Below are 25359 nucleotides of genomic sequence, written 5' to 3'. Positions count from 1 at the left end.
TTGATTGGTAGACTCATTAAAATATATGAGCGCTGCAACACCCTCTATTTTTTCCACATACATTTAGGGACCTGACTAGTCCCCAGTTGCAGCTGCTCACCCTGAGCAAACCACCCTGACCAGCGCTCTATACAGTTTTTCTGTTTTTTGCTCCTAGGATCGTCAATGTTGTCTGCAAGTGCTCAGGCAACACCTCCAGAAAAACGTCCAAGAGGAAAAGGTAAGGGAACAACACCCTTATTCTTTGAAGACTAAGGGCCTTATTCGAGTTCACTCTTTCTGACAAAATCCTTCTTAGATGGACAAAACCATGTGCACTGCAGGGGGGCAGATGTAACATGTGCAGATAGAAATAGATTTGGTGATTTTTTGGTGATTCTTTGCAGGGTAAATACTGGCTGCTTTATTTTAACACTGCAATATAGATCTCACTTTGAAGTAAAACCCCACCCAAATCTAATTAGATCTGCACAAGTTACATCTGCCCCCCTGCAGTGCACATGGTTTTGTCCATCTAAGATGGATTTTGTCTGAAAGAGTGAACTCGAATAAGGCCCTAAGACCTGCCACCATAACTTTTGTAAAAATTCTGAGCGCCGTGGCAAATGGGAGTGCATGGAATTGAAAGTTTTGGGACATGATGGCAAAGCTGAGAACCTGCTGATGCGATGGAGCAATAAGGTTATGCAGATACGCATCTCTTATATCCAGAGACACCATGTAGTCCACGACCCCATTGGCAACACTATAGTCTGCAATGTTTCCATCCAAAACTTGGGCACCTTTACAAATTTGTTAAAAGATTTCAAATTTAGAATGGGCCTGTAAGTCCCTTTTGGTTTGGGGGCCAACAACAGGGTCGTGTAATATCCGAATCCTTTTTAGAGTTGGGGCACCAATTAATGAATGCACTTATTGATTACCCATGCTTGGCAAGTGCCAATAGACACAACTAAAAGGAGCAAAGAAACCTAAGGCTGAGTCCAAACTTATCTGACTTCACAGAGTGGCCATTCTGCTAAACCTGCACACTTGTTACTTATTGGGGTATATTCAATGCGCTTTGGTGAGCTGTGACGGCAAGCAGTGCTGATAGCGCATCATCACAGCTCATGGGTCAGTATTCAACTGACCCCCTGCACTCCCCGTTTCTACGTCGCTCGATTTTTCCAGCGAGGTGGAAACTGCGAGTGCGGCCGTCAAAATGGCAATGGTCGACACTATATATTCTTTCCATTCAGGGGAATCCTCGGCGGCAAGGAATCCTCCGGAACATAGAATAGGGTGAGGGGGTTAGATGGCGAGGATGGCAACCTTTGCCGGCCGCATTAAATACCGCCCGTTGTCTGACCTCACAACTGGGTCGACATCTACCACCTTCTACTGTGGGTGGTAGTGTAAAGGGCACTATCACTGTGGACATTATATGTAAGAGACACTGCTACTGCAGGTATTGCTGTGGGCATGGTGTATAAGGGGCACTTCTATGTGGTGTAATATTAATTGAAACCATGCTATATAATGTGAGAAATATTGTGCTACTATGTGTCGTCATTTGCTTGTGGGTACTATTGTGTGGCCACACCTCTTCCTTGTTAGACCCCACCCTGTTTTTTGGATATGTGCCATCTCTATTACATATGGGAGGGCAGAAAATGTATATTTTTCAGCAGACCGCCGAACACCCCAGCATCGGCCCTACCTCCAGGCATAGCTGTAATGTGTCAGGCTAGTGGACAGTTCTGTATGCTGACCACTTATACTAACTAAATGAAGTTAGTATATTTTTTTTACCTCCAGTTATTAGGAGAAAATGAAGACCAAATCAAAATTGTCTGCATTTTACATCCTTGCCTACAGGATACACCGATACGTAGGATTTCCATAGTGACTATGCACTGCAGTATGTGAAGGAGATCAGTAGGTACAGAACCACACTTTCCTGGAGGGTATATTTATGACCATATCGAAGTGATTAGCTGCTGGGCTGTTAATACTGTTCATCTCATCTCATGCAACTCCATGTAATTACCTGCATGCCTTACATGTTCCTCTGAGGCATGTGCTCTGGGCCTACATCATTGTATAAAGTAGTATACATGTGTTTAATAAAAAAAAAAAAACTTTTTGGATTTGCAACTGCAATAATTAACATTTTGCTCCAGTTGGTTAAATATATTCTTTGATCTTCTTTTCACCGGGAACAAATGTTTTTCTTGCTATGAAGCTGTGTAGCTAAATAAAACTGGTTAAAAGGTAAAAAGGGGCAAAATAGACATCAAGTGAAATAAATATAAAAAGCAACAAGTCCAAACAATATGAAAATACTCTTTAATATGGTGTGAGTATTAATTAACAATTCATTATACATCATATATGTGTACAGATTTCTAACATTCATGTGTAACAGGTACTTTTTTAGACTGTAATACAAACTTATAAGTATAACAAACATTGTTCTACCTGTTATATACTATAAAGATCAATAAAATGTATATTTGTATTAACTACATAAATGTTATTTATACAATGCTAGAATGATATATCTTTAATTAGTTTATATTGTGGGGCAGATTCTGCACACTTCATGTAGGGTATATCAATGTTTCTAGGCTGGTTTAAAGCCTCTCTATCACTTTTGTTGATAAAATGCATCAAGTGTGGGAGATGGGAGAGAAATGAATGAAAAAAGAAAAACAAGTATTAGTGTAATGTAGATTTATGAGAACTTTATTATATATATTTCTATTCATCTGTAAAAGCACCAGCCATATTCAGTAGCTCTACAAATTAGAGCAGTGCCGTTAGAAACCTACACATATAAATTAACATCTCTAATCTCTGAACAATTCAAATTTTTCTTTTATCATTGCTTGGTTTTTGTTTTTTTGTCAAGAAAACATTTGGCGTTTTATTCCTTTTTTTATTCCCATAGTCAATTAAAATAATTTTAACCCTCTACAGGACAATCTGGGGAGGGAACAGGCTGCTTTGATGAATCTATATTCACTTGGGAAACTAAAAGGATTATGCACAATAGAACCCAAAGGTGGATATTCAATTAGTGTTGTTTTTTTTGGGGCTAGGCAAAAAAACACCACTAATTCGGGCCATTGAGGTATTCAATTGCAGGCGTTTTCGCCCGTTTCTTAGTCCATTTTTGCCCATCACTTTTCACTTTTGTTTTAATGTCTGAAAACAAACGCCCACAATTTCAACCAAAAGTGGTTTAAAAACACATAGATCGGTGCTGATCCACGTGGTTTTTGACAGTTTAAAAACACTTTAATTGAATATGTTGACTGTAAATTCGACCTAAAAACATAGAAAAAAGGGGATTTTTGTCTTTAACTGTAATATATTTTTTAGGTAGCCAAGGTGAATACTGGGACCTGTGGGTATTCAGGAGCTGGAGGACCCAGGCACCAAGGACAAACTTATTTCAGGAAGTGCAGCCTGTGGTACCTGCCCCCTATACCCTGTCCTCAGAGACCTGTTTAACTTAAGCCAAGGAATAGGTATAGAAGAGAAGAATGCCACTCAACACATAACGTGAACAATAAAAACTCAGCTGCTCAACTGGAGCGTGGGGGTAAGCGCCCATTATCTACCTTCGCTTACAATAAAAGGATTTTTACAGGTAAGGACAAAATTCTATGTTTTTCTCAAAGCCAGAGGTGGATACTGGGACCTGTGAGACTTCCCAAAGCTGTCCCTCTATGGGTGGGAACACCCTTGAGCTGCATGTAAGACCCCTCTACCAAAAGCCGCATTGCTTGAGGCAAAGGTGTCAAATCAGTAGAACGTAACAAAGGTATTAGCAGAGGACCATGTGGCTGCTCTGCAAAGCTTCTCCGTTAAGATCCCAGCACACGTGGCCCAAGAAGCCTCCAACGACCGCATGTAATAGGCATGTAATGCTTTCCAGCCAACAGATAAGGTTAGCGAATCAAATTTCACAATCAACCGGCCAAGGTCCGTTTAGACGCCGGCCAGCCTCCCTGACATTAAGGATAGAAATCAGCCATACTGGACACATAAGTGCGCAATGCCCTAAAGACGTCCAAGGAATCACCGACGACGGAATCAGATAAGGAATGGAAACATACTATACGACTATCTCGTGGCGAATATGGAAACAAGAGACATTAGACAAATAGTCCAACCTGGTAGGCAACACTGCCATATCGTCATGGGAGACTAAAAACAGTAATTGACACAAGAGTGCCCCAAGATCTGAGACTCAATGAGACTATAGCCAATAGGAACAACTTCTACAAAAGGAGGTTTACACAAATGGAGAACCAATGATAAATCCCGGGTATGTACAGGTGGCAACACTGGTGGTTCTAAATGTAAAATGCCCTGCAAAAAGGTATGGCTAGTGGAGGAAGTGGCCAATTTTCGTAGAAATAAGACAGAGGGCCAACACTTGAACCTTCAGAGAAGCTCGACTGAGACAAATATCGAACCCTGACTGCAAAAAAGCCAGGACAGACGATAAATCTAAGGATTAAAGTTCCTTGTTGCACACCAAAGAAAGTACTTATGCTATAAACAACAGCCATTCCCTCAAAGCTAGCTTGTGAAAATTGCGATGGCAACATGAGCCCTGGGATAGCAAGTCGGGCCGAAGAGGTAGAGGCTATGAGGAGCAATGGACTTCCGGAGAAGGTCTGAGTACCATACACACCAGGGCCAATTGGGAGTGACCAGAACAGCTACCACCTTTTTGTGCTTTAATCTCCGTAGCAGACATGGAAGAGCAACAGACAGGAACACATAAACCTTCTGAAACAGCCATGGAGCCAAGAGAGCATCCACAAGACACGCTTAGGGGTCTTTTGTCCTGGGTCTGTACAGGGGGAGTTTTTTGTTGTTTTGTGGGAGGCCATCAAATCCACTTGCAGAAGATCACATCGGTTAGACAGGAGGGAGAACATGTCGTGATGAAGGGACCACTATTCGGAATGATAACTACCCTCGCTTGGTGGCTCAGGAAGTCCGCCTCCCAGTTTACCACTCCTGGCATGTATACTGCCTTCAAAACCAGTTGAAACCATTCGGTCCATGTAATATTCGGAGTGACTTCTCTCATGGCTACCTGACTTTTCATTCCGTCCTGATGATTTACGTATACGACAGCCATTGCTTTTTCTTATTGTACCCTTTCAGGTCTGCCATAAAGCTGCATCCCATGTGACACAATGCACAATGGATGGCCCTCAGCTCTATTATGTTTATAGAAAGAAAGGTTTCTTGTCATGACCAGTGACCTAGGAAGGAGTGATCCTCTACCACAGCACCCCACCTATGGAGGCTGGAATCTGAGGTCAACATGCAACCCTTGTTGAGGTTGGATGACTGGAGCTACCACAGGAGGGAAAGCCATAAGAGGAACTGAGTCCTGAGATGAAAGTGAGAATGGGGGGAGGAGAGAAACCCCCTTGGCGGGAATCCAGGTCAGGCCATTTCCTGTGTGTGTGTGTGTGTGTGTGTGAAGAGAGGGGGTAGAGTTACAGGGCTTAATCTGCCCCCCCTCCTGGAACCAATAGGCCGCTGTCAAAAAATGCACTCTGAATACAGCCTTCAAGTCCCTGGTGGTCTAGCGGTGTGAGACGTTTGTCGGTTCCCCACTGAGTGAAGTACTGCTAACTTGTGCCTCCATCCCGTGGCTTCCTTTAAGTGACGGGAGATGTTGGTTTGAGTGGCCGTGAGGTCCGGCTACCCAGGTGTGGTTTAGGAGCTCGTCACAGAAGCAGCGGCACCAACAGCCCAGTTTAGAATAACATTTAAAAAAGAACAAGAAGTTTAAATCAGGGCTGAAACAACCCTCTCCTTTAAAAAGTGCCCTTTTCCTCAGAGCACCAAGGGAAAAAATGGTCTCCTTGCTGCCTGGGTCCTCCAGCCCCTGAATACGAACAGGTCCCAGTAGGGTGGCCAATCTCGGGATCCTGGGATTTGGCCCTAAAATGTCCGCAATTTCAATCCTGGGATTGTAGTATTCAATCCAGGGATTTGGAATTAGACTGCGGACACCTGGTTTCCAGTTAACAGGCTAAGGGGGTATTCAAGTAGGTGGCAAATTTTTCAACAGTCGAAAAACCTTTTTCTCACAGCCAGTGGTGGATACACCACCCGGCTGTTCCCGACTTGTGCAGCGTGACTTGGTCATAGGTCATGCTATGCAAGCTGCACCTCTGCCACCTGCACTCCCGGCGACCCCTGTGCTCCCCAAATGCGGCTGCAATCCTGGTGGCACATAACACCCCCCCCCCCCCCCCCCCGCTTGACTGCCTCCCGGCTGCTATATCACCTGCAACACCCGTCTGCCCCAATCCCCCTCGTGAGTAAAAGTGGGGTATGGGGGCGTTTTCTTTTAGGGATGCCAATACCGGGATTAAGCAGTTTTCAATCCTGATTCCTGGGATTGAAAAAATGTAATGTATGCTAAACCCCCATCCACCCCTGCAGCCTAACCCTAATTGTCCTCCCTGCAGCCTAATATACATACCCCCTTAGAGCCTAAACCGAAACGTACTATCAGGATGCCAACAGTTGTTATTCTGCTGCTGACATTGTAAGCAATGTTGGCATCCTGGCATCTGATCCCTCACAGTACATAGCAATTGTAGGGATAAAAGGTAGAGTATGTTTTACACTAATTTCTCCTTGTAAATCTGAATCACCAGAATAAACTGCCCTTCAAAGCATTAATTGGGATGTACACACATTACTGTGGTGTTCTGTATTTTAGGTAAAACCCTGAAACGGCAAAATAGGCACCAGTTTCTACAATATATAGAGTACATTACTAACACAAAAGGCACAAGTAGCATTTTATTGCCGCTACAATACTAAAATAGTATGTTAAAGTTGGAAAGGTTAAATAAATAGTAAGTTACTGACAGACAATACATTTCTCCACTAAAGTCACATTCCAGGTTAGACCCACATACTGGAAAATCTGTACCAACTAACAGAAGCGGTTTTTCTGCATTAATGTTATTGTTCCAAATCATAAAAGAGAGTTAATCACCAACAGGTGAGTAATACGAGGTCATGTGACCAAAGTATTAGTCATAGGATTACCTGGTTTTTACATTTTGCTAGAAAATTCCTTCCTAGACAAAACACATTCTGGCTAAAAACATAGTAACCGATTACAGTAATGTTATATTTACTGCAAGGGTAATATTCAGCATCTAGCTAAACAGAAAATATTTTCCTCACAAAATATCACTGCGAATAAACTGCAGTAAACAAAAGTCTGAGGGTCAGATCTTTGAGTATTAATGTAACTCATGACTTAAATAGTGTCATATATTTCCCTCAAGTTTGCTCCACCATTATTACAACTAATACAATAAGCAGAATAGTCCTCTATTTCCCTTAGGTTCATGACTATGGCGTTAAAACCAAGGATTTATTGCCGGATCCAATTTGTATAACAAACCATCTATTTTGGACTATTCCACAAAATTCTACTCCCCCAAAATAAACTGGAAAGCATCCCTGGATTCAACATGGAAGTCAACTTAAAAAACTGTTCAGTCTAAAGGAGGATAAGGATTTGCCAGGACAGATAACAACTGGAACAAAATCATAAATCTCATTACCCTTACTTGATTTCATCCTTCACCCAAAGATCATTCAAAGTATCAAGATTTTATTTAATCAGACAGTAAAAGAGGCAAACATCTAAATAAAGGTAGTAAATGACCTGTGTCAAGTATTCACACTAGCCCTGCCAGCCCAATAGTTATTTTAACTTACTTTCTTTTTTTCTACACCCTTAGTGCTTTTCATTACATAAAACACAGGTGCTATCCAAATTATAACTTGATTATAAGTAACGCTTTCATTCCCACATAAAGCACGCTGTGACCGGAAGTCGGGGCCGGAAGTACACGCCCGCTATACAGTGGGAGATGTGGATTGGATCTGCACTCCTTTATTAGTCCAGAGGGGACACACTAACATACTTGCTCCTTGAAAAAGAACCTAGCAAAAGGTTTGAAACGGGATGGTGCTGTTCTACTGATCATCTACCATTGGAAAGGGGGACTCTCAGCTATAACACCGAGTGGAGCTATCCCGGCACTTGTTACCATCTCACCGCCACTCATGCCCTTCCTTTGGAATCCATTTTTATTCATTGTTCAGATTATTTTATGATGTTTTAAACTTTGTGTGTTTATTAAAAAAAGGTACTACTCTATATTCTGCTCTCTCCATTTTTCCGGGTCCTCGATACTCCCTGGACCTTATTCTGGTCCGTTCGTAGAGGCTGCTCGTCTACAAAGGGACCGACGTTATGTGTATGCGCAGCTGTATTTCTGCACATGTGCATATGCCGGGTGCGTGCGACTATGGTGAACAGACTGTTCGCTAGGTGCACGCACCCAAGATTTCGGGCGTGGAACGGCAGCGTATAGTCATGCCCAGGTTAGCGCCCAACATTTCAAGGGTGTTCCCATGGAAATTGCCCAGTAACATGGGTACCAGGGGAAGTCAGCTGTCCGCCCACTTCCTTCTGGATGTCCAAGCGGATCTAAGGTTACCACAGAGTAACCTTAGATGTGAGTGGGCCTTCCATGTCATTCGATGGTCGGTGACCACTGAATGATGTGGGTGTTCCCCCACAGCCTGCGAATGGATGTTTATGTTAAACAGCCATTCACAGCCAGTGGGTACGAATGCGGCGTGCAAGAGGGGGCATGCGTATCCGCATTTGCAGGGCGGCGTCTTGTGGACTCGCAAGGCTGTGCATTTGAAGCCTTGCGAATCAACCAGAATAACCCCCCATATCTTATGTGTGTGAGGATTCAAACTAAGCATTCTATATTGGAGAAGAGGAGATGCCCATAATCTACAAGGGGCATATGGTATATATTTTCTATCCACTATTGCGCAGGACTATCTATTTCTTGAAACATTTATCTGGATTTCCAGGGTCAATGGTTCAAGCGTGACACCCCACCGTTATGTTTATAGTATATATTGCAGGTTAACTACAGGTTATTGGTAACCATATTGTTCAGTGACATCAGCTGTCCCCGTGCTCCTAGCATGCATTGTTGATGATATAAGCAACATTGAGCATGCAGCACAGACATGTGTGGGGGGGGGGGGGGGGGGGGGGGGCGTGCGTCAACGATATTAAGCATACACACTGCAATATTATAAACTATTATAAACTATACCACTGGACAAAATGAGCAATATCATTTATAATATCGCTTAGTGTGAATGGGCTTTACTAAACTTTTAGTACATCTATGTGACTGTTCATTCCCATCGTCTTGTTTCCAAATACCCCTCTTCTTAAAGGATTGCCCAGGCACTCATGATCAGCACTCCCCTCCTCCCTGCCATCTTTTCTGATCCCCCAAACCAATTTACACAAACTTTATAAACCCACAGAATATTACAGCACAAACGATTCCTTGTTAGGCGAGTACTGTACCTTCTGTCGCTCTACCCATTGATCTGTGGGCTTAGTTACTCATTTGACATTTTTGAGCTAAAACACTTGTGCTACTCAGGGTTGTCAATACCCATGTTTTTTACTTGCATGTACTTGTACCTATGACATTTATTCTTTATGGTTACTGAAGACTGTTTATGTACATTTTCTGTTACTGTAAATAAAAATATATATAAAACATAATATAGCTTTTGAAACACACAGGGCAATATTAGCCAGTATCGCTGGTTAGTGGTTGCTGAGTGACCATATCGCCTGTGTTTTTGTATGTACAGGGCGATAAATTACAAGGAACGTCAGTCCATAATGGTCGCAGGAGCATGGTCCTGTGATTTCGACTATTCAGTACTGACTTGTCAGTCAAAAGTCGATGGGAAAAAAAACAGAACATACGTGCAATATGGTCACTGAGCAATATAAGCCATAATGGTTCAGTGACCATATTGCACCGTGTACGCACCTTTTAGGCTAATGGCTTGTAAACTCTAATGAGCATACGGTACTTATGTAATATCTGGGCGCCCGATTTTTTTCATCGCATCGCATGCAATATAGTGGCATACAATTCATGCAATGCGATTTTTCATTGTAAAGACCCGATTTTTAATTGTATAGTCACCCATGGGTGATTTCATACCCCCACTATCCAACTACGCATAGAGTTGATTTTATATAGTGTGGCGAGCACAGCGAGCCACTGAGCCCGAAGCGAGCGGACACAGAATACATGTTAAGTATTCCGCGTGCGCTCGTCACGCTTCGGGCTCGGTGGCGCGCTGCGCTTGCCACACTATATAAAATTCTCCATACATAGTTGGATAGTGGGGGTATGAAATCACCTATGGGTGACTATACAATTAAAAATCGCATCGCATGCCTTAAGTAATGGCATGCAATGAAAAAATCGGGCGCCCAGATAATACATAAGTACCGAGCATACTAACCTCCTCTTCATGTAATGCTACTCATGTACCTTCATCTACACTATGCCCTGCTGCTGAGTATGTTGGTGCTTTACAAATAATAGGTCATAATAGAATGCTGTTATAATACATCACTTACCTGTGTTCCTGAGGTTTCATGGCAGCTGACATTTGATTGGACATCCCATCCAGCCTCTCATTTCCATCTCTATCCCTGCCATCCTCTACTGAATGCTATGCAAGGAGATCAAGAAGCATTGATTAAACAACCTGCACTAGATTAAAAGTTTACATCAGTGGTAGCCAACCCTAGCCCTCGAGAGCTACCAACAGTTCACATTTTCCAGACAACCTAGCTGCTGCACAGCTGCACTCATTAATCACTGACACATTTTAAAAGATACACAGATGGAGCTAATTAGCTCACTTGTGATTCTGTGAGGAGACCTGCAAAACATGCACTGTTGGTAGCTCTCGAGGACTAGGGTTGGCTACCCCAGGTTTACATACAACCATGTATAGAATCCTATTATGCCCCTTTCAGACCGCACTTTGTAAACGGTATATTGCCGTTTTTTTACCGTTTTAAAACGGTAATCTGTGCGGTCTGAAAGGTGCAGGACCCCTTAACCGTTTTACAAAAGCCGATTTTGTAAAACGGTTAAAATGGAGGGTCCTACCTGTTTCAGACCCAGTATTTTTGCATCAAAATCGGGTCTGAAACGGTATTTAGGACCCAGCCAATGAGCTGGGTCCTAAATTCAGAGCAGCGAATATTTAATGAGCACTTATTAAATATTCGCAGCACTGGAGCCGCCCCCCGCCTCCCCCCCCCCCCACGCATGTGTCGACACCCCCCCCCCACGCGGCGCGTGTGTCGACACCCGCCGTGCAGCCGGTACCTTCGTTGTGGATCCCGGCATTGAAGTATGGTCGGGGAAGCACTTATGAAAAAAAAGCGTCTTTCAGAAAATGGCTGCCCCATAGGAAAACCTGTTTTAAAAAACTGTCTTTTTTTTAAACTGGTTTTCCTATGGGGCAGCCATTTTCTGAAAGACGTTTTTTTTTCGTAAGTGCTTCCCCGACCAACTGCAGTGCCGGATCACGCAACGGAGGTACCGGCTGCACAGGGGGGGGGGGGGGGGGGGGGGGGTTTGTTAGCCCTGGGGTGGGGGGGATTTGGGGGTGTTAACCCCCGGGGGAGGGGGGGCACCGTTTAAGAGATGCGGTGTGAAAGGGGTTTTACCTGGCAGACCCGTTTTTGGAAACGTTTCCAAATACAGGGTCAAAGCCAGTTTTGCGGTCTGAAAGCAGCATTAGTCAGTCTATACCACTTCATATATTCTAACTTTTAAAGTTGGTTATACGGTTTCCTGCAAACAGCCCAGAACTCATACGTGATTTATTCAAGGATAGAGCCTTACAAGACTGTATACTGTCTCCAACTATAATCTGACTTTTATTTGTTGTACTTTGGTGATGTATCATACATATTGGGCCCAATGTAATGAAGTACAAGTTTGGCGGCCGCACGGGAATCCGCCTGAACTCGGACGTATGTAAAGGGATGATCATTTACAAGACATGGTTTTGCCTTATAAATGATTGTCCGCCGCCGAACTCAGACTCCATTACATCCAGCCCATTGGTTTTTTTTAAAGCCACAATACAAATATTTAGCATTTGAAAAAACACAAACCTATACAACCGCACATAGAATAGTGCAGATGTACACATCAGTAATTAGTAATCAGCAATCATGCCCCTTGTCAGTGCAAATTAATAGAAGATGTTCAGTCTCAACTGATGGCCTATAAAAAAGGTGTCTCATTAACAAGGTATCACACAAGAAACATCTCGTGATTGGTAAAAGCAAAAAGCATTAATTACAGAAGAATTTCTAAACATCTGAATGTTCCACTGAGCACTGTTGGGCCCATAAGTCAGAAGTGAAAAGAACATAATTTCACCATAACCCGGCCACGACCAGATGCTTCTCGTAAGATTTGTGACAGAGGGGAGAAAAGTATTGTCAGAAGAGTTGTCCAAGGACCACTTGTGGAGATCATCTGATGGAATTAGCAGGTCTTATTGTTTAAAAAAAAACAACCATAAGTAATGCACTCAACCACTATGGCCTGTATGCTCACTCCCCACAGAACAAAAAGCATCTCAAAGCTCATTGAAAGTTTGCTGCACAACATTTGGACAAGCCTGTAAAATACTGGGAGAGTATAACCTGGTCAAATGAGACCAAAATTGAACTATTTGAAGGCTATAATACAGCCCATGTTTGGAGGAGAAATGGCACTGCCAATCACCCCCAAAACACCATAACAACAGGGTAGAACAGTGGTTCTTACACTCGGTCCTCAGGACCCCACACAGTTCACGTTTTCCAGGTCACCCGACAGGTGCATTAATTACTCACTGACATATTTTAAAAGATCCACAGGTGAAGCTAATTATTTCACTTGTGATTCTTGAGGAAACCTGCAAAACATGCACTGTGTGGGGTCCTGGGGACCGACTTTGGGAACCTGTGGGGTAGAAGAATGGGCCAAAATCACACCTGAGCAATGCATGTGACTAGGAGGCATCTTGAAGCTGTCATTGCCAACAAAGGCCTTTGTACGAAGTATTGAATACATCTCAGTAAAGGTCCATACACACTGGGTGTTTTTGCCCAGCATGTATCGCCTGCAATGTAGTGAAAATCGTTGGCTCGAAAATCGCTCAGTACATACACATTGCATGATTTTCACCCGGCCCAGAGATTTTTATGGGGGTGGACGGCTTTCCATAAGCAGGACGCTTTTAGATCAATATCGCCCAGTGTGTATAAGCCTTAAGCTTGTTCAAAACTTTTCCCTGTTTCATTTCACTTTACTGCACACAACTTAATTTATGAACATCTATAGTTTGATTTCTTTGCATGAGTGGATTGCATGGGTTGTTGCTGACACTTGGTGACAATATCATTACAATATATTTACTAAAAACAAATGTTTTTACCCCCGTATGCACTTTCCTGTCCTTTTTTTTTTTTTTAAATGTTGCCAATGCTATTGCAGGGGTGTGATGTAAAGATGTCCATTTTATTTGCAACTGTGTATTCATTATTATGCTGTCATAAATGCTACTATGTATATTTTGTATTACACTGGAAACAAAATGATATTGATACCTACAGTTCTCATAACATATTCTGAACAAGTGGTTGCAAGGTAGTAATCAATTAAGGTTCTGACTGGCATACATATTTGTATTAACTTCCAGAAGTTATTAGCAGATAATTTACAGCAAGTTCCTTGTGACTGACATAAATTGCCTTCCCAGAGGATGGACCATACCATTATAAAACTTGGGGCAAATACCTGGCCAGGAGTGAGCTGGTCTCACACCAGACCCATTTAGCTTTGTAGTGTCCTTTTTTTATTTAAAAAAAAAAAAAATTCTATTCTTTCATCCTCCCTTTTTCCAGTTTTTTCTAAACTCTTTTTTTTTTTTATATGAATAGTACATATGTCTGATAAAGATATAATATGTTTTTTATTATTTATTTATTATATTTTGTTAATGAATTAATACAATTGAAAACTAATAGCCATATTTGTAAGGCTATTATATGTTGGCCAGTTATTTGTCTATATGTTTTGCTCTTTTCTTAACATTACTATAATGTACTGCCCTTTTTGTTGTTATTGTCTTTGGCTATTCTAGTAAAATATACGTTTAAAAAAAACCTCTTGGGGATGCTGCAGATCAAAAGGAAAGTCAGATGGCTGGTAGCTGAGAACTTTAACGTATTGGAGAAATGCCACACATTGGAAATACCCCTCTGTAATGTTGTGGCTAATTAATTTCTTGCACTCATAGGTAGGATTGGCAAGTAGAGTAGTTACAATTTGTCACAGCTAACCTGTACAGAAGTTCCTGTGACAGTAGCTGTTCTCCAAAGTAAAAGAGCTGCCCCTATGATGACAATAATGAACAAGGCTCTTTGGTAAACCTGTGATCCAGCACTTCACAAAGTACTGTAACAATATTTCTACCAAGCCTATTACAGCATGGTCCTAGACCACCTCTGACTTGGTAATGATAATGAAAGTCAAACTTCTGTAACAAGGACCCAAGTGGATCTACCACTTAACCCAATGTAGCAAGTTGGTTAAGCATCTCAGTTTCACATCACTAACACATCATTATACAGACACAGTGATCTACATACTGAGAATTTGGTGGAGGGAGACAAGGCAATTGCAGATCATCTAAATAATTACTTCTGCTCCGTATTCACTATAGAAGGAGAAGGGAAGGGACCACAGTTAAGTTTCAAGGACATTCATAAAAATAAGGTAGATGGAAGTACATTTACTAGGGAGAAAGTCCTAACAGAACTTTCAAGACTGAAAGTGGATAAATCAATGGGGCCAGATGGAGTGCATCCAAGGATACTAAAAGAACTAAAAGATGTGTTGGTAGCGCCATTAACAGATTTATTCAACCAGTCACTAGATACAGGTGCAGTTGCAGAGGACTGGAGAAACGCAAATGTAGTTCCACTGCACAAAAGTGGAAGCAAAGAAGAAGCAAGAACCTACAGACCAGTGCCTTACATCGGTAGTAGGGAAATGAATGGAAACTCTATTAAAAGAAAAAATAGTGGAATATCTTAAATTAAACAATTTACAGGATCCAAAACAGCATGGTTTTACTGCAGGGAGATCATGCCAAACAAGTCTCATTGGCTTTTTTGACTCCGTGACCAAAATACTAGATGAAGGGCGGGGCTGTAGATGTGGCATATCTAGACTTTAGTCCCACATCGCAGGCTGCTAAATAAACTTGAAAGTGTGGGATTGGATTATAAAACAATTAAATGGATAAGAACCTGGTTGCAGGATAGGAAACAGACAGTTGTAGTAAATGGAGTGCATTCTATGGAGGGACATGTTACCAGTGGAGTACCCCAGGGATCTGTACTTGGACCAGTGCTCTTTAATATCATTGTTAGTGACATTGCAAATGGTATTGAAGGAAAAGTATGCCTTTTTGCAGATGACACAAAGATATGCAACAGAGTAGACACACCAGGAGGGGTAAATCAAATGACTGATGATCTAAGTAAACTTGAAAATTGGTCAAGTGAATGGCAACTACATTTTAATGCTAAAAAATGCAAAATTATGCACTTGGGACTCAAAAACACAAAGGCTCAATATAGTATCAAGGGTACTATAATGGAAACTACTGAGGAGGAAAGAGATCTAGGAGTCACTATTTCAAGTGACTTAAAGGCAGGGAGGCAATGTAAAAAAACAGTGAGGAAGGCTAGTCAGATGCTTGGTTGCATTGGCAGAGGAATCAGTAGCATAAAAAAAAAGACGTAATAATGCCACTTTATAGGTCATTGGTACGACCTCATCTGGAATACTGTGTCCAGTTCTGGAGACCATATCTTCAGAAGGATATAAATACATTGGAGAGTGTACAAAGAAGGGCAACTAAAATGGTTCATGGCCTACATCACAAAACTTACCTGGATAGACTAAAAGATCTTAACATGTATAGTTGGGAGCAGAGAAGGGAAAGGGGGGACATGATAGAAATCTTCAAATATATCAGGGGTTTTAACATAGTACAGTAGGGAAATTTTCTTCAAAGGAAAAGAAGTAATAAAACACGAGGACATGCACTGAAACTGGAGGGAGGAAGGTTCAGGGGAAATGTTAGAAAGAATTACTTCACAGAAAGGGTAGTGGATAAGTGGAATAGCCTCCCATCAGAGGTGGTAGAGGCTAAGACAGTAGCACAATTTAAACATGCTTGGGATAGGCATATGAATATCCTTACAAAGAAATAAATAGTAAAAAGGGTTGAGTTTACCTGAAGGGTAAAAAAAAGGGGCAGACTAGATGGGCCGAATGGTTCTTATCTGCCGTCAAATTCTATGTTTCTATGTTACATATATAAAAGTCTCCTGGTGATGTAGCACCTTGCAACAGAAACTCTTTTGCAAAAAAGGTACCTGACACTAGAGGAGTTGCATGGGACCTGTCGGCTCACCCACACCATGCATCTGTAAGTGCAGGTGTCCACTTATTTCACAATACAGACAACCATTGGGCATAACATTAAAACCACATGCCTAATATTGTGTAGGTCCTCCTCCACAAGACCTCTGAAGGTGTCCAGTATTACCTGGCACCAAGCAGCAGTTCTGGGTAGTCATGTTAGTGGCTTGTTTTTTTCAGCAATTATATAGAGGCCAAGTCGCCCCCTTTTTTGTCATGTTCCTCTGACCGTTCCTGAACTATGTTTGCAGCTAACAGAGCACAATATCCTGCTGCAAAGCCATTGCCAACTAGAAATATCATTACCATGAAACTGGTGTACTTGGTCTCCAATAATGCTTATGTAGGTGATAAGTGTAAAAAAAAAGGTGCCCATAGACTAGTCCGACTTGTCCTAATGTGATGGTCTAGGGCTGCTTTGGTGCTGGTAAAGTGGCAGATTTGTACAAAATAAAATGGATTTTGAATAAGGAAGGCTATCACTCCATTTTGCAACACCATACCATACCCTGTGGACAGCGCTTAATTGGAGCCAATTTCCTCCTCCAACAGGACAATGACCCAAAGAACACCTCCAAATTATGCCAGTGCTATTGCAGGGAAGAAGCAGGCAGCTGGTATTCTGTCTGTAATGGAGTGGCCAGCGCAGTCAACAGATCTCAACCCCATTGAGCTGTTGTGGGAGCAGCTTGACCACATGGTACGCAAGAAGTGCCCATCAAGCCAGTCCAACTTGTGGGAGCTGCTTCAGGAAGCGTGGGGTGACATTTCTTCAGATTACAAATGAACAGCTATAATGCCAAAGGTCTGCAATGCTGTAATAGGAGCATTCTTGGACGAAAGCAAAGTTTGAAGGACAAAATTATTATTTCAAGTAAAAATCATTATTTTTAACCTTGCCAATGTCTTGACTGTATGTTCTATTCATTTTGCAACTCATTTGATGAATAAATGTAAAACACGAATTTGTTTGGGTGACAATGGTAGTGTGTATATATATACATCCAGCACACAGGTCCTGGCACATCTGATCCGTTTCCCGGTTTCATATTCGGTGCGCCGGACACGTGTGCGGTGGCTTGCAGAGACTGGAGTAATGAGTTTCCCAGACTACATGATGATGCCCGGGTGCAGGTAATTATGTGTTCTATATCTAGCGGGCACTTAGTGATTTATTATTATCCTTTATTTATATGGCGCCACAAGGGTTCCGCAGCACCCAGTTACAGAGTACACATAATCAAACTGGAAAACAGTAACTTACAGTTGAAGACAATACAGGGTAAATGATTATAGGAACATCAGCCGATTGCTGCAACATAAGTCTCAAGTATCAAAGTGGCAGCAAACAGCATGCTTTGGTGCAGTCGAAGACTGCTGAAGTAAGAAAGGATAAGCACATGAGGTAAGAGGTCCCTGCTCGTGAGAGCTTACATTCTAAAATCATGTGTAATGGCTATATTCTGTTGAAAAAGGTGTAGATACACTGAAACGGCTGCCGTCCAGAATGGGACAGTACAAGTAACGTACATTTTTGCCATGTGATTGTTCAAGCTGTTTTGCCTTTTACCATTGAAGCCTGCGAGCTTCATTAAATATTTCACTTGTTCATGGTTCAAAAGACTGGTGCTGGTTTATCCTTCTATTTGCTGGATATGATGATATGTCTACTATGATTTTATAAAACCGGGCACGGTCATTTGTGCATTGGAAAGTGTTGTGTGTCCAACCCTACATGATATATATATATAAATATATACACACACACACACAGAAGAAGGAAGACCCGTCACTCAGGACTTAGATGCTTTGCAAATAGCTGACTTGCTCTCGTGCCACCAACATGCAACATGAGGGGTTAATTCCTCCAGTATATCCAGTAAACAGAAGTATACACACACACACACACATGTTCAATAAGATTAAAAAACAATCTCTAGACCACAATATGTTAACAGGGTACTTGTGTATTAGCACGGCGCCCACGATATTAAGTCGTACGACATATAATCGCATCCCATCGCATGCCATACACTCCGATGCGATGCGATTTTTAATTGTATAAGCACCCTAATGGGGGCTTACAATGTTAAATGCACCCCCACTATGAACGCCAACCCGAAGAGTGGCGATCGCAGTGAGCCCGCGATGAGCGACGGTACGCGTCCTCCGACCTTTTCATACCCCCACTATCCACGTCGGCGTGGAGCTGATTTTATATAGTGTGGCGAGCGCAGCGAGCCACCGAGCCCGAAGCGTGGCAAGCGCAGCGAGCCCCGCAATGGGACGGGTATTACTTATCATGTATTCCGCGTCCCCTCGCGGGGCTCGCTGCGCTTGCCATGCTTCGTGCTTGGTGGCTCGCTACGCTCGCCACACTATAGAAAATCAACTCCACACCGACTTGGATAGTGAGGGGATGAAAGGGTCGGAGGACGCGTACCGCCGCCCCCTCGCGGGCTCACCACGCTTCGGGTTGGTGTTGATAGTGGGGGTGCTTTTAACATACTAAGCACCCATCACGGTTAATTATCTTATAGGGGGCACTTTTAACATTGAAAAACCCATTAGGGTGCTTATACAATTTTAAATCGCATACCATTGTATATGCGATACAATGGCATACAATGCGATGGTATACAAGTTTAAATTGTATAACATCGCCTGCCATCGCGTAACATCACATCGCATACTATCGTATGCCTTATGGTCTGCAATGTGATGGGCGCTGTGCTAGGACACAAGTACCGTTAACAGTTTTGCCGAAGGCAGACATTCTACTTTAACCCTTTGAGTGCCAACATCTCTGTGAGAGATGTGCAAAATATCCACTAAAAATGTCAGATTCACTCACATTTGTTATATAAATTCAAGTAAAAAATGTTGTGTCATTATGATGGATTCAAATGTTTGCTTGACAATTTTGACACCTATTTTTGACAAATTCACTTGGCACTGAAAGGGTTAAGATCTGAAATGCTAGAAGCCATTGCCAGACAGTTACTATTGTAGCAAACCAGGAAGTACGGAGGATGGGGGAGCCGTGACTATGTCATACCTGCGTTTTCTGATACGTATCAAAGTTTATCGCCTTCACTTCCTCCAGTTGCTCCTTGAGACTAACGAGAGCATCTTGTTTTTCGTGAATGTCTTTCTCCAACAACTTCACGGCAAGTTCCATTTCATGCTGCACCCTTACTTTCACAAGATCAGCTTCTGAGTCCTTTATGAGGGTAAAACATTGTAAGGATTCCAGGGTAGCATAACGAAAGAGAAAGGGCTACTGCATTACCACTCATGGCCAGTAGATAGTGTTGTAAGTTCTTTCTATTTACTAATTTACTATATAATTGCAATGTGTGTAGTTGGCCCAAAATCACCATGGAGGTTATTCTGGTTGACACGCAGCGCTGCAAAGTTCGCACATGCAAATCTAAGATGATCTCAAGTGTCTTAGGCTAGCGTGTGCCCTGGATCGGAACACAGCGGGCAGCTGGCATCCGGTGATGTCAGCTGCCCGGCACCCGCATCATCAGTCCATTAACATCAGAACGTCCAGCACTTTCATGGGAACGCCCATGACACGCTGGGTGTTCCCATGAGGCGTGACTACCACCCGCCGCCCCACGCGCCCTGGTCGGTGCGAATGGACCAGAATGAGGTCCCATATGTCTGCTGTACATATATGGAGAATGTAATGTGTTTTTTTTTCTACAAATGTATCCTAAAATTCTGATAATATTCTGTCACTACATCTTCACATTTTTTTGCTAATTAAAAATAATACAAATCAGTTATCTAGCAGCTACCTATCAATAGAAATAACCCAAGCATATTACATTACGCTGATATCAGAATCGATACTGTATTTCCTGTAGTCAGCAGTGATGGCCCAGTCGCTGCAAAGCTTCCTTGCAGTGTAAGCTACAGCAACTGCTGAAACACTGTCCTCATCTAAGTGCAAAAGCCTCAAAGTGCTCTTTTATTGATTTTCTGTATGTGCTAGAACGGGAATAGTAACACAGGCAGGATTCTGTGGTACACCATGCTACACTAGACCCACCTGTCTCATTTGCAGTTCCTCATGATGAGTACATATGTCAGTAAAGATTTCACTCAGTCCATGTCTTGAATGTTGTCTGTACATCTGTTCAGCTTCAATGCCAGCCTTTGCGGCCTGTGTATATACCACAGAAATGTATATATATTTAGAAACAGCTAAAATGCATTGTTTTAATATGAATGAATTAGAACTTTAAAACTATTTACAATGTGTTTAAAACTCATTTAATATTAGATTAATAACAAAAAATACATTATTCAGTAGACTGCTCTGAGAAAAGAGAGCAGGGGTTGGGTGTTCCTATGAGGATCGTCCTAGCAGCACCCATCGCTGTGGCCCATACTTGCCTACTTTTGAAAACTAGTTTCAGGGAGATTATAGTTGGTAGTAGCATTTTGCAAAGTGCCCCATTGAGTGTCATGCTCCACCCAAAGGGCGTGTCTAGTTCCATATATGGAGATTGTGAAAAGAGATTGTGAACATGGCACCTAGATGCGTGGGTGTGTACTGCTACATCTGAGAGGAATCTTTTACAATTACTTATATCCAAATGTAGATGATCCCCAAAGCAGTTAGTAAGTGATACTATACTTGGTAAAGTGCTGGGAAATTGTGCTGATGATTCAATGTAAATGTATCTATCTCTCGTTCCTTTTTTCCCAAAAAATGTAACAGTGTAATGTGGGCTAGGTGACATGAGGGAGATTGGTAGACTAATGAGGGAGAGAGGGAGATTGCTGCTATTTCAGGGAGTCTCCTGCAGAATACAGGAGGGTAGGCACCTATCCCTGTGGCCTGAGAAAGGCAGAGAGGCGTAGGAGCTGCACTGCAGGAGTAACAGTAAATTCTGTACCTCTAGGTGATGATGAGCTCTCAGGAATATCATGGCGTTTTCACTCCTTAATTGATGGTTTTCTTCTTGGAGTTTAATAATATTGTTCTTGGCTATAGCTAACTAAAATACAAACAACAAATGTTAAATTTTAAGTGCTACAAAACAAACTAAAACATGATTTGAAAAATAAAAAAACAAGTAAAAAAAAAAATGTCCCTGTTAATGGCTCCTCAATAACATTCTACAACAGAAGAGGATGCCTCAGCTATACACACGAATACGTTATAGGGCTGGTGTCTGCTGTACCAAGGCTGGGTGCCGGATGACCTCCCAACGGTCAGTATCCCGTTATCGGAATCCCGACTGTTAAATGCCTGACAGCCAGGATCCCAACTTACAGGGACTATTCTCCCTCGACCCCCCATAGAGGGAAAATAGATCCTGTGGCGGGTCACTGAGCCTGCAGCACTGAGAGCAGAGCGAGCCCGGAAGTGACCGTCAGACTCTCTACTGTTAGGTCACTACACCACACCCACCAAGGTTTATATTAATCATATAGAAATAAGGAAAATGATTAAAAGATGAGTAAACTGATGTAATTGTTAAGCTTTAAAAGCTACTTGGAAGTAGAATTACGTGATTTTTGGCCCGTCAAGCATAATCTTAATAAATGAGCAAATAGTAAATACATTGATAATATTAGTATAATTTAAGAACAACGCATTGCTTTACAGTGGTTGTGTACTGCAGAAGAAGAGTTGTATAATTGTTAATACCCACTTCCATTACTCACTGAATCAGAGTCCCTCCCCAGGAATGGTTCTACCACTACCTAAATCCAGGAACTCTGGGGTCGATGTTTGTACTAAGCCTTGGAAAGCGATAAAGAGGGCAGGGATCGAGAGGCAAATGTATAAAGCCTGGAGAAGTGATAAAGTGGAAGGTGATAACGCCCCAGCCAATCAGCTACTGTCATTTTTCCAACCCAGCCTGTAACTTGACTGTTAGGAGTTGATTGGCTGGTGCATTATTACCATTTGCTTTATCACCACTTTATCACTTCATCAGGCTTAATACATCTACCCCAAAGTACCAGACAGTCAGCTCCTAATTGTCATGTTAGTCTATGTTTAAAAGAATGAGCTGGTTGGTTGGTATCTTATCTTTCTTCACTTTATCTCTCTGCAAACTTTACAACATTTACCATCGGTCCTTCTGTGGTACTTCAGGCAATGGGAAAAGTGAACTTATATTTGGTATAATAGTGGGATGGATATGGAAGATCACAATAAATGTACAGGGTAAAAAATTTTGGAAATTTCCTCAAAAAAAAAAAAACAACTTGTTAAACTCAATAAAAGGAAATATTTCCTGTGTTTAAATGGTATTTAGTTATTGTGTCGATAGTCACAATGTCGACTGATAATGTGAATATGGTTAAAATGTCAACACCTTCCATATATCAACATGATCAAACTGGTGACACAGACAAAATATCAAACTGAAACTGAATGATCATTGTTCAATCTACAGTAACTAATGGGGTTATTCAGACCTGATCACACAGCTGCAAATTCACAGGCTGGGCGATAATTGATAGAATGTGCATGCATGCAAGGCCATCCTGAGCTAAAATCCTGCACATTTTTTTTTCGCTGGCTGTACGCAAGTTGATTGACATGAATCCAGCATTTGGGGATGGTAACCAGAGCTGCAAGTTTGGCGGTACAGGGTGGTACGGCGTACCGTTAAAAGAAATACTGCCGGTACCCCGTACAGCCATAACAAATCTGCCCCCAAAGTGTTTATTGCGCATGCGCGCATATGTAAGTGGCGGGGGGCGTGGTTTTCGCCGCCCCGCCACAGCTGATTGCTAGCGGAGGGGAGGGGAGCGCATTGCGCTTCTCTCCCTCCCCTCAGTGTGTCACACAGACTAGGCTGTCAGGCGACAGCCAATCAGAGCTCGCGGGCTGGCAGCCAATCAGGAGCCAATCAGGAGCCAGCCCGCGAGAAGCAGCAGTCACCTCGCCACCCAGAAGTTCCTACCCCGGTTGGAAGCAGCAGTCACCTCGCCACCCAGAAGTTCCTTCCCCGGTTGGAAGATGGATGGGAGACCTTTGGGAGCCTCAGATACCATCAGAAAAGGTAAATATCTTTTTTTTTCTCTTACTCACGCTATGGGTGTCTTAGAGCTGAAGACTCTGTGTGAATTTTTTTATTTGGATACAGCGGGGGCCGATAACATGCATACCCCCAGTAATGCAGAATTGGGCATGAGGGCAAGCTGAATTTCCCCCACTGTGCTTTGCAGCCTGGCTGTCCATGAAGAGGCACAGGAACACTGATGGTTTTATGAAAGTGACTGGCAGTTACCTTCATTCAGACCAAAGACGCTGCAAATACATTAATTTTATCTGGGATGCAAACAGTAATCGGCTTCATAAGGAACATTATGTACACACTGCACATTTCATATTTATCTGACATCTGGGCATGGTTCTGTGAAGGTACCATCAACCAATTGTATTGCTGTGTCTTTCAATACAACGCTTTGGGAAATGATATGTTGTGTTTCCTTAGCACATTGTATTAATCAGGTCATGCTGTGTTAAATGTTAGTTTAACTCTTGCTACAAGTAACTTCCATTCACATTAGTAACCCCCAAAAGTTATAGACAGATTTGTAAGTGCAAATTGCACTGCCAAATCAGCCAAAGTCAATTGTACATTTAAAATTTGAGTAATTTACTCAACTGTGCAATTGGGCTGATATCTCTATTGTGTGATTAATTGTATATAACCAACATTATATACATATAGCATTCTGCAAATCACAAGGCTTTGCACAAAAAAAGCCCAAACAATGGCCTGTGCGATGACAGGAGACACAATGCAAAAGATTGTCTTCATGTTTTAATCTGTATTTGTGGATTTAGGGCACCTGTAATTTGCAATACATCCCCCATTGCGGAAGATGTACTAAGTGGTGAGAGATAAAGTACTAGACAGGAGCAGGGCCGGCGCCACCACTAGGCAAATCTAGGCATTTGCCTAGGGCGCCGGCCACTGGAGGGCGGTATTTCGTCCCCCCTTGCCGCCCGGGTACCTGTCCCGCGGCGTATATGTGCGTAAAAGCTGGCGGCGGCAGTGGGGGGTCCCTGCAGTCAATAAGAAATAACGAGCGCTATCCGCCGGGCTATGCGGAAGCGCTTCTGTTTTGGAAACACTGGCCGCACGCTGATTGGCTGAGATTCAGCCAATCAGCGTGCGGCCAGTGTTTCCAAAACAGAAGCGCTTCCGCATAGCCCGGCGGATAGCGCTCGTTATTTCTTATTGACTGCAGGGACCCCCCGCTGCCGCCGCCGCCAGCTTTACAGCGCCGCAGGACAGGTACCCGGGCGGCAGACACCAGGGCGCCCCCACCCCGACTTGCCTGGGGCGCTCTGGTGCCTTGCACCGGCCCTGGACAGGAGCTTATTGGTTGGTACTCACTCTTTTACTTTACATACAGTGACGGCTCCTGCTCTAGGGATGCATGACTGCAGCCCCTCCATTCGAAATCAGACTGTGTGTAAAGCTCCCCTGCTTCCCCCCTATAGTGACACAGCCAGCACCAGAGCTCCAAGAAGCTCTGGTGCTGGCTGTCTATGTCTAATCTCTCACCATGTGTAACTTCATGTGGGGTGGAGTTCAGCAGTGTGTCACTCAGACTAGGCTGTCAGGCGACAGCCAATCAGAGCTCGCGGGCTGGCAGCCAATCAGGAGCCAGCCCGCGAGATAGAGAGAGCCAGGCAGAAGGGACGGGAGATGCGCTCCCTCCCCCTCCCCTCCCCAGGGAAGCAGAACAGAGGGGGACTGTAGGGGGGAGAGGACCTGACTGGACCGGACACAGCCAGCACTGGTGAGTTGTGCTGCTGTGGGGACATTTATGTGTGGCACTGTGGGGTCATATGTGTGGCACTATATCTGGC

At 42.9% G+C, this 25359-nt stretch overlaps 1 protein-coding gene across 2 annotated transcripts in view; it reads right to left on the bottom strand.

The window, feature by feature from the left end:
- Positions 1-2312: 2312 nt before the first annotated feature.
- Positions 2313-25359, bottom strand: part of RUFY2 (RUN and FYVE domain containing 2) — a 46691-nt gene continuing 23644 nt past the window's right edge. For both annotated transcript variants that reach the window (XM_083148954.1, XM_083148955.1), the window contains exons 10-14: positions 21407-21508; positions 20554-20667; positions 19549-19713; positions 10553-10647; positions 2313-2635 (exon numbers count right to left, since the gene is read on the bottom strand). In XM_083148954.1, the coding sequence (XP_083005080.1) occupies positions 2533-2635; positions 10553-10647; positions 19549-19713; positions 20554-20667; positions 21407-21508 (579 nt within the window). In that variant the 3' untranslated portion in view covers positions 2313-2532. The remainder of the gene's footprint in view (positions 2636-10552; positions 10648-19548; positions 19714-20553; positions 20668-21406; positions 21509-25359) is intronic.

This window comes from Crinia signifera, chromosome 6 (assembly GCF_055691185.1).
Source record: "Crinia signifera chromosome 6, ASM5569118v1, whole genome shotgun sequence".
Taxonomy (NCBI): domain Eukaryota; kingdom Metazoa; phylum Chordata; class Amphibia; order Anura; family Myobatrachidae; genus Crinia; species Crinia signifera.
This window is presented reverse-complemented; position numbering and strand designations above follow the sequence as displayed.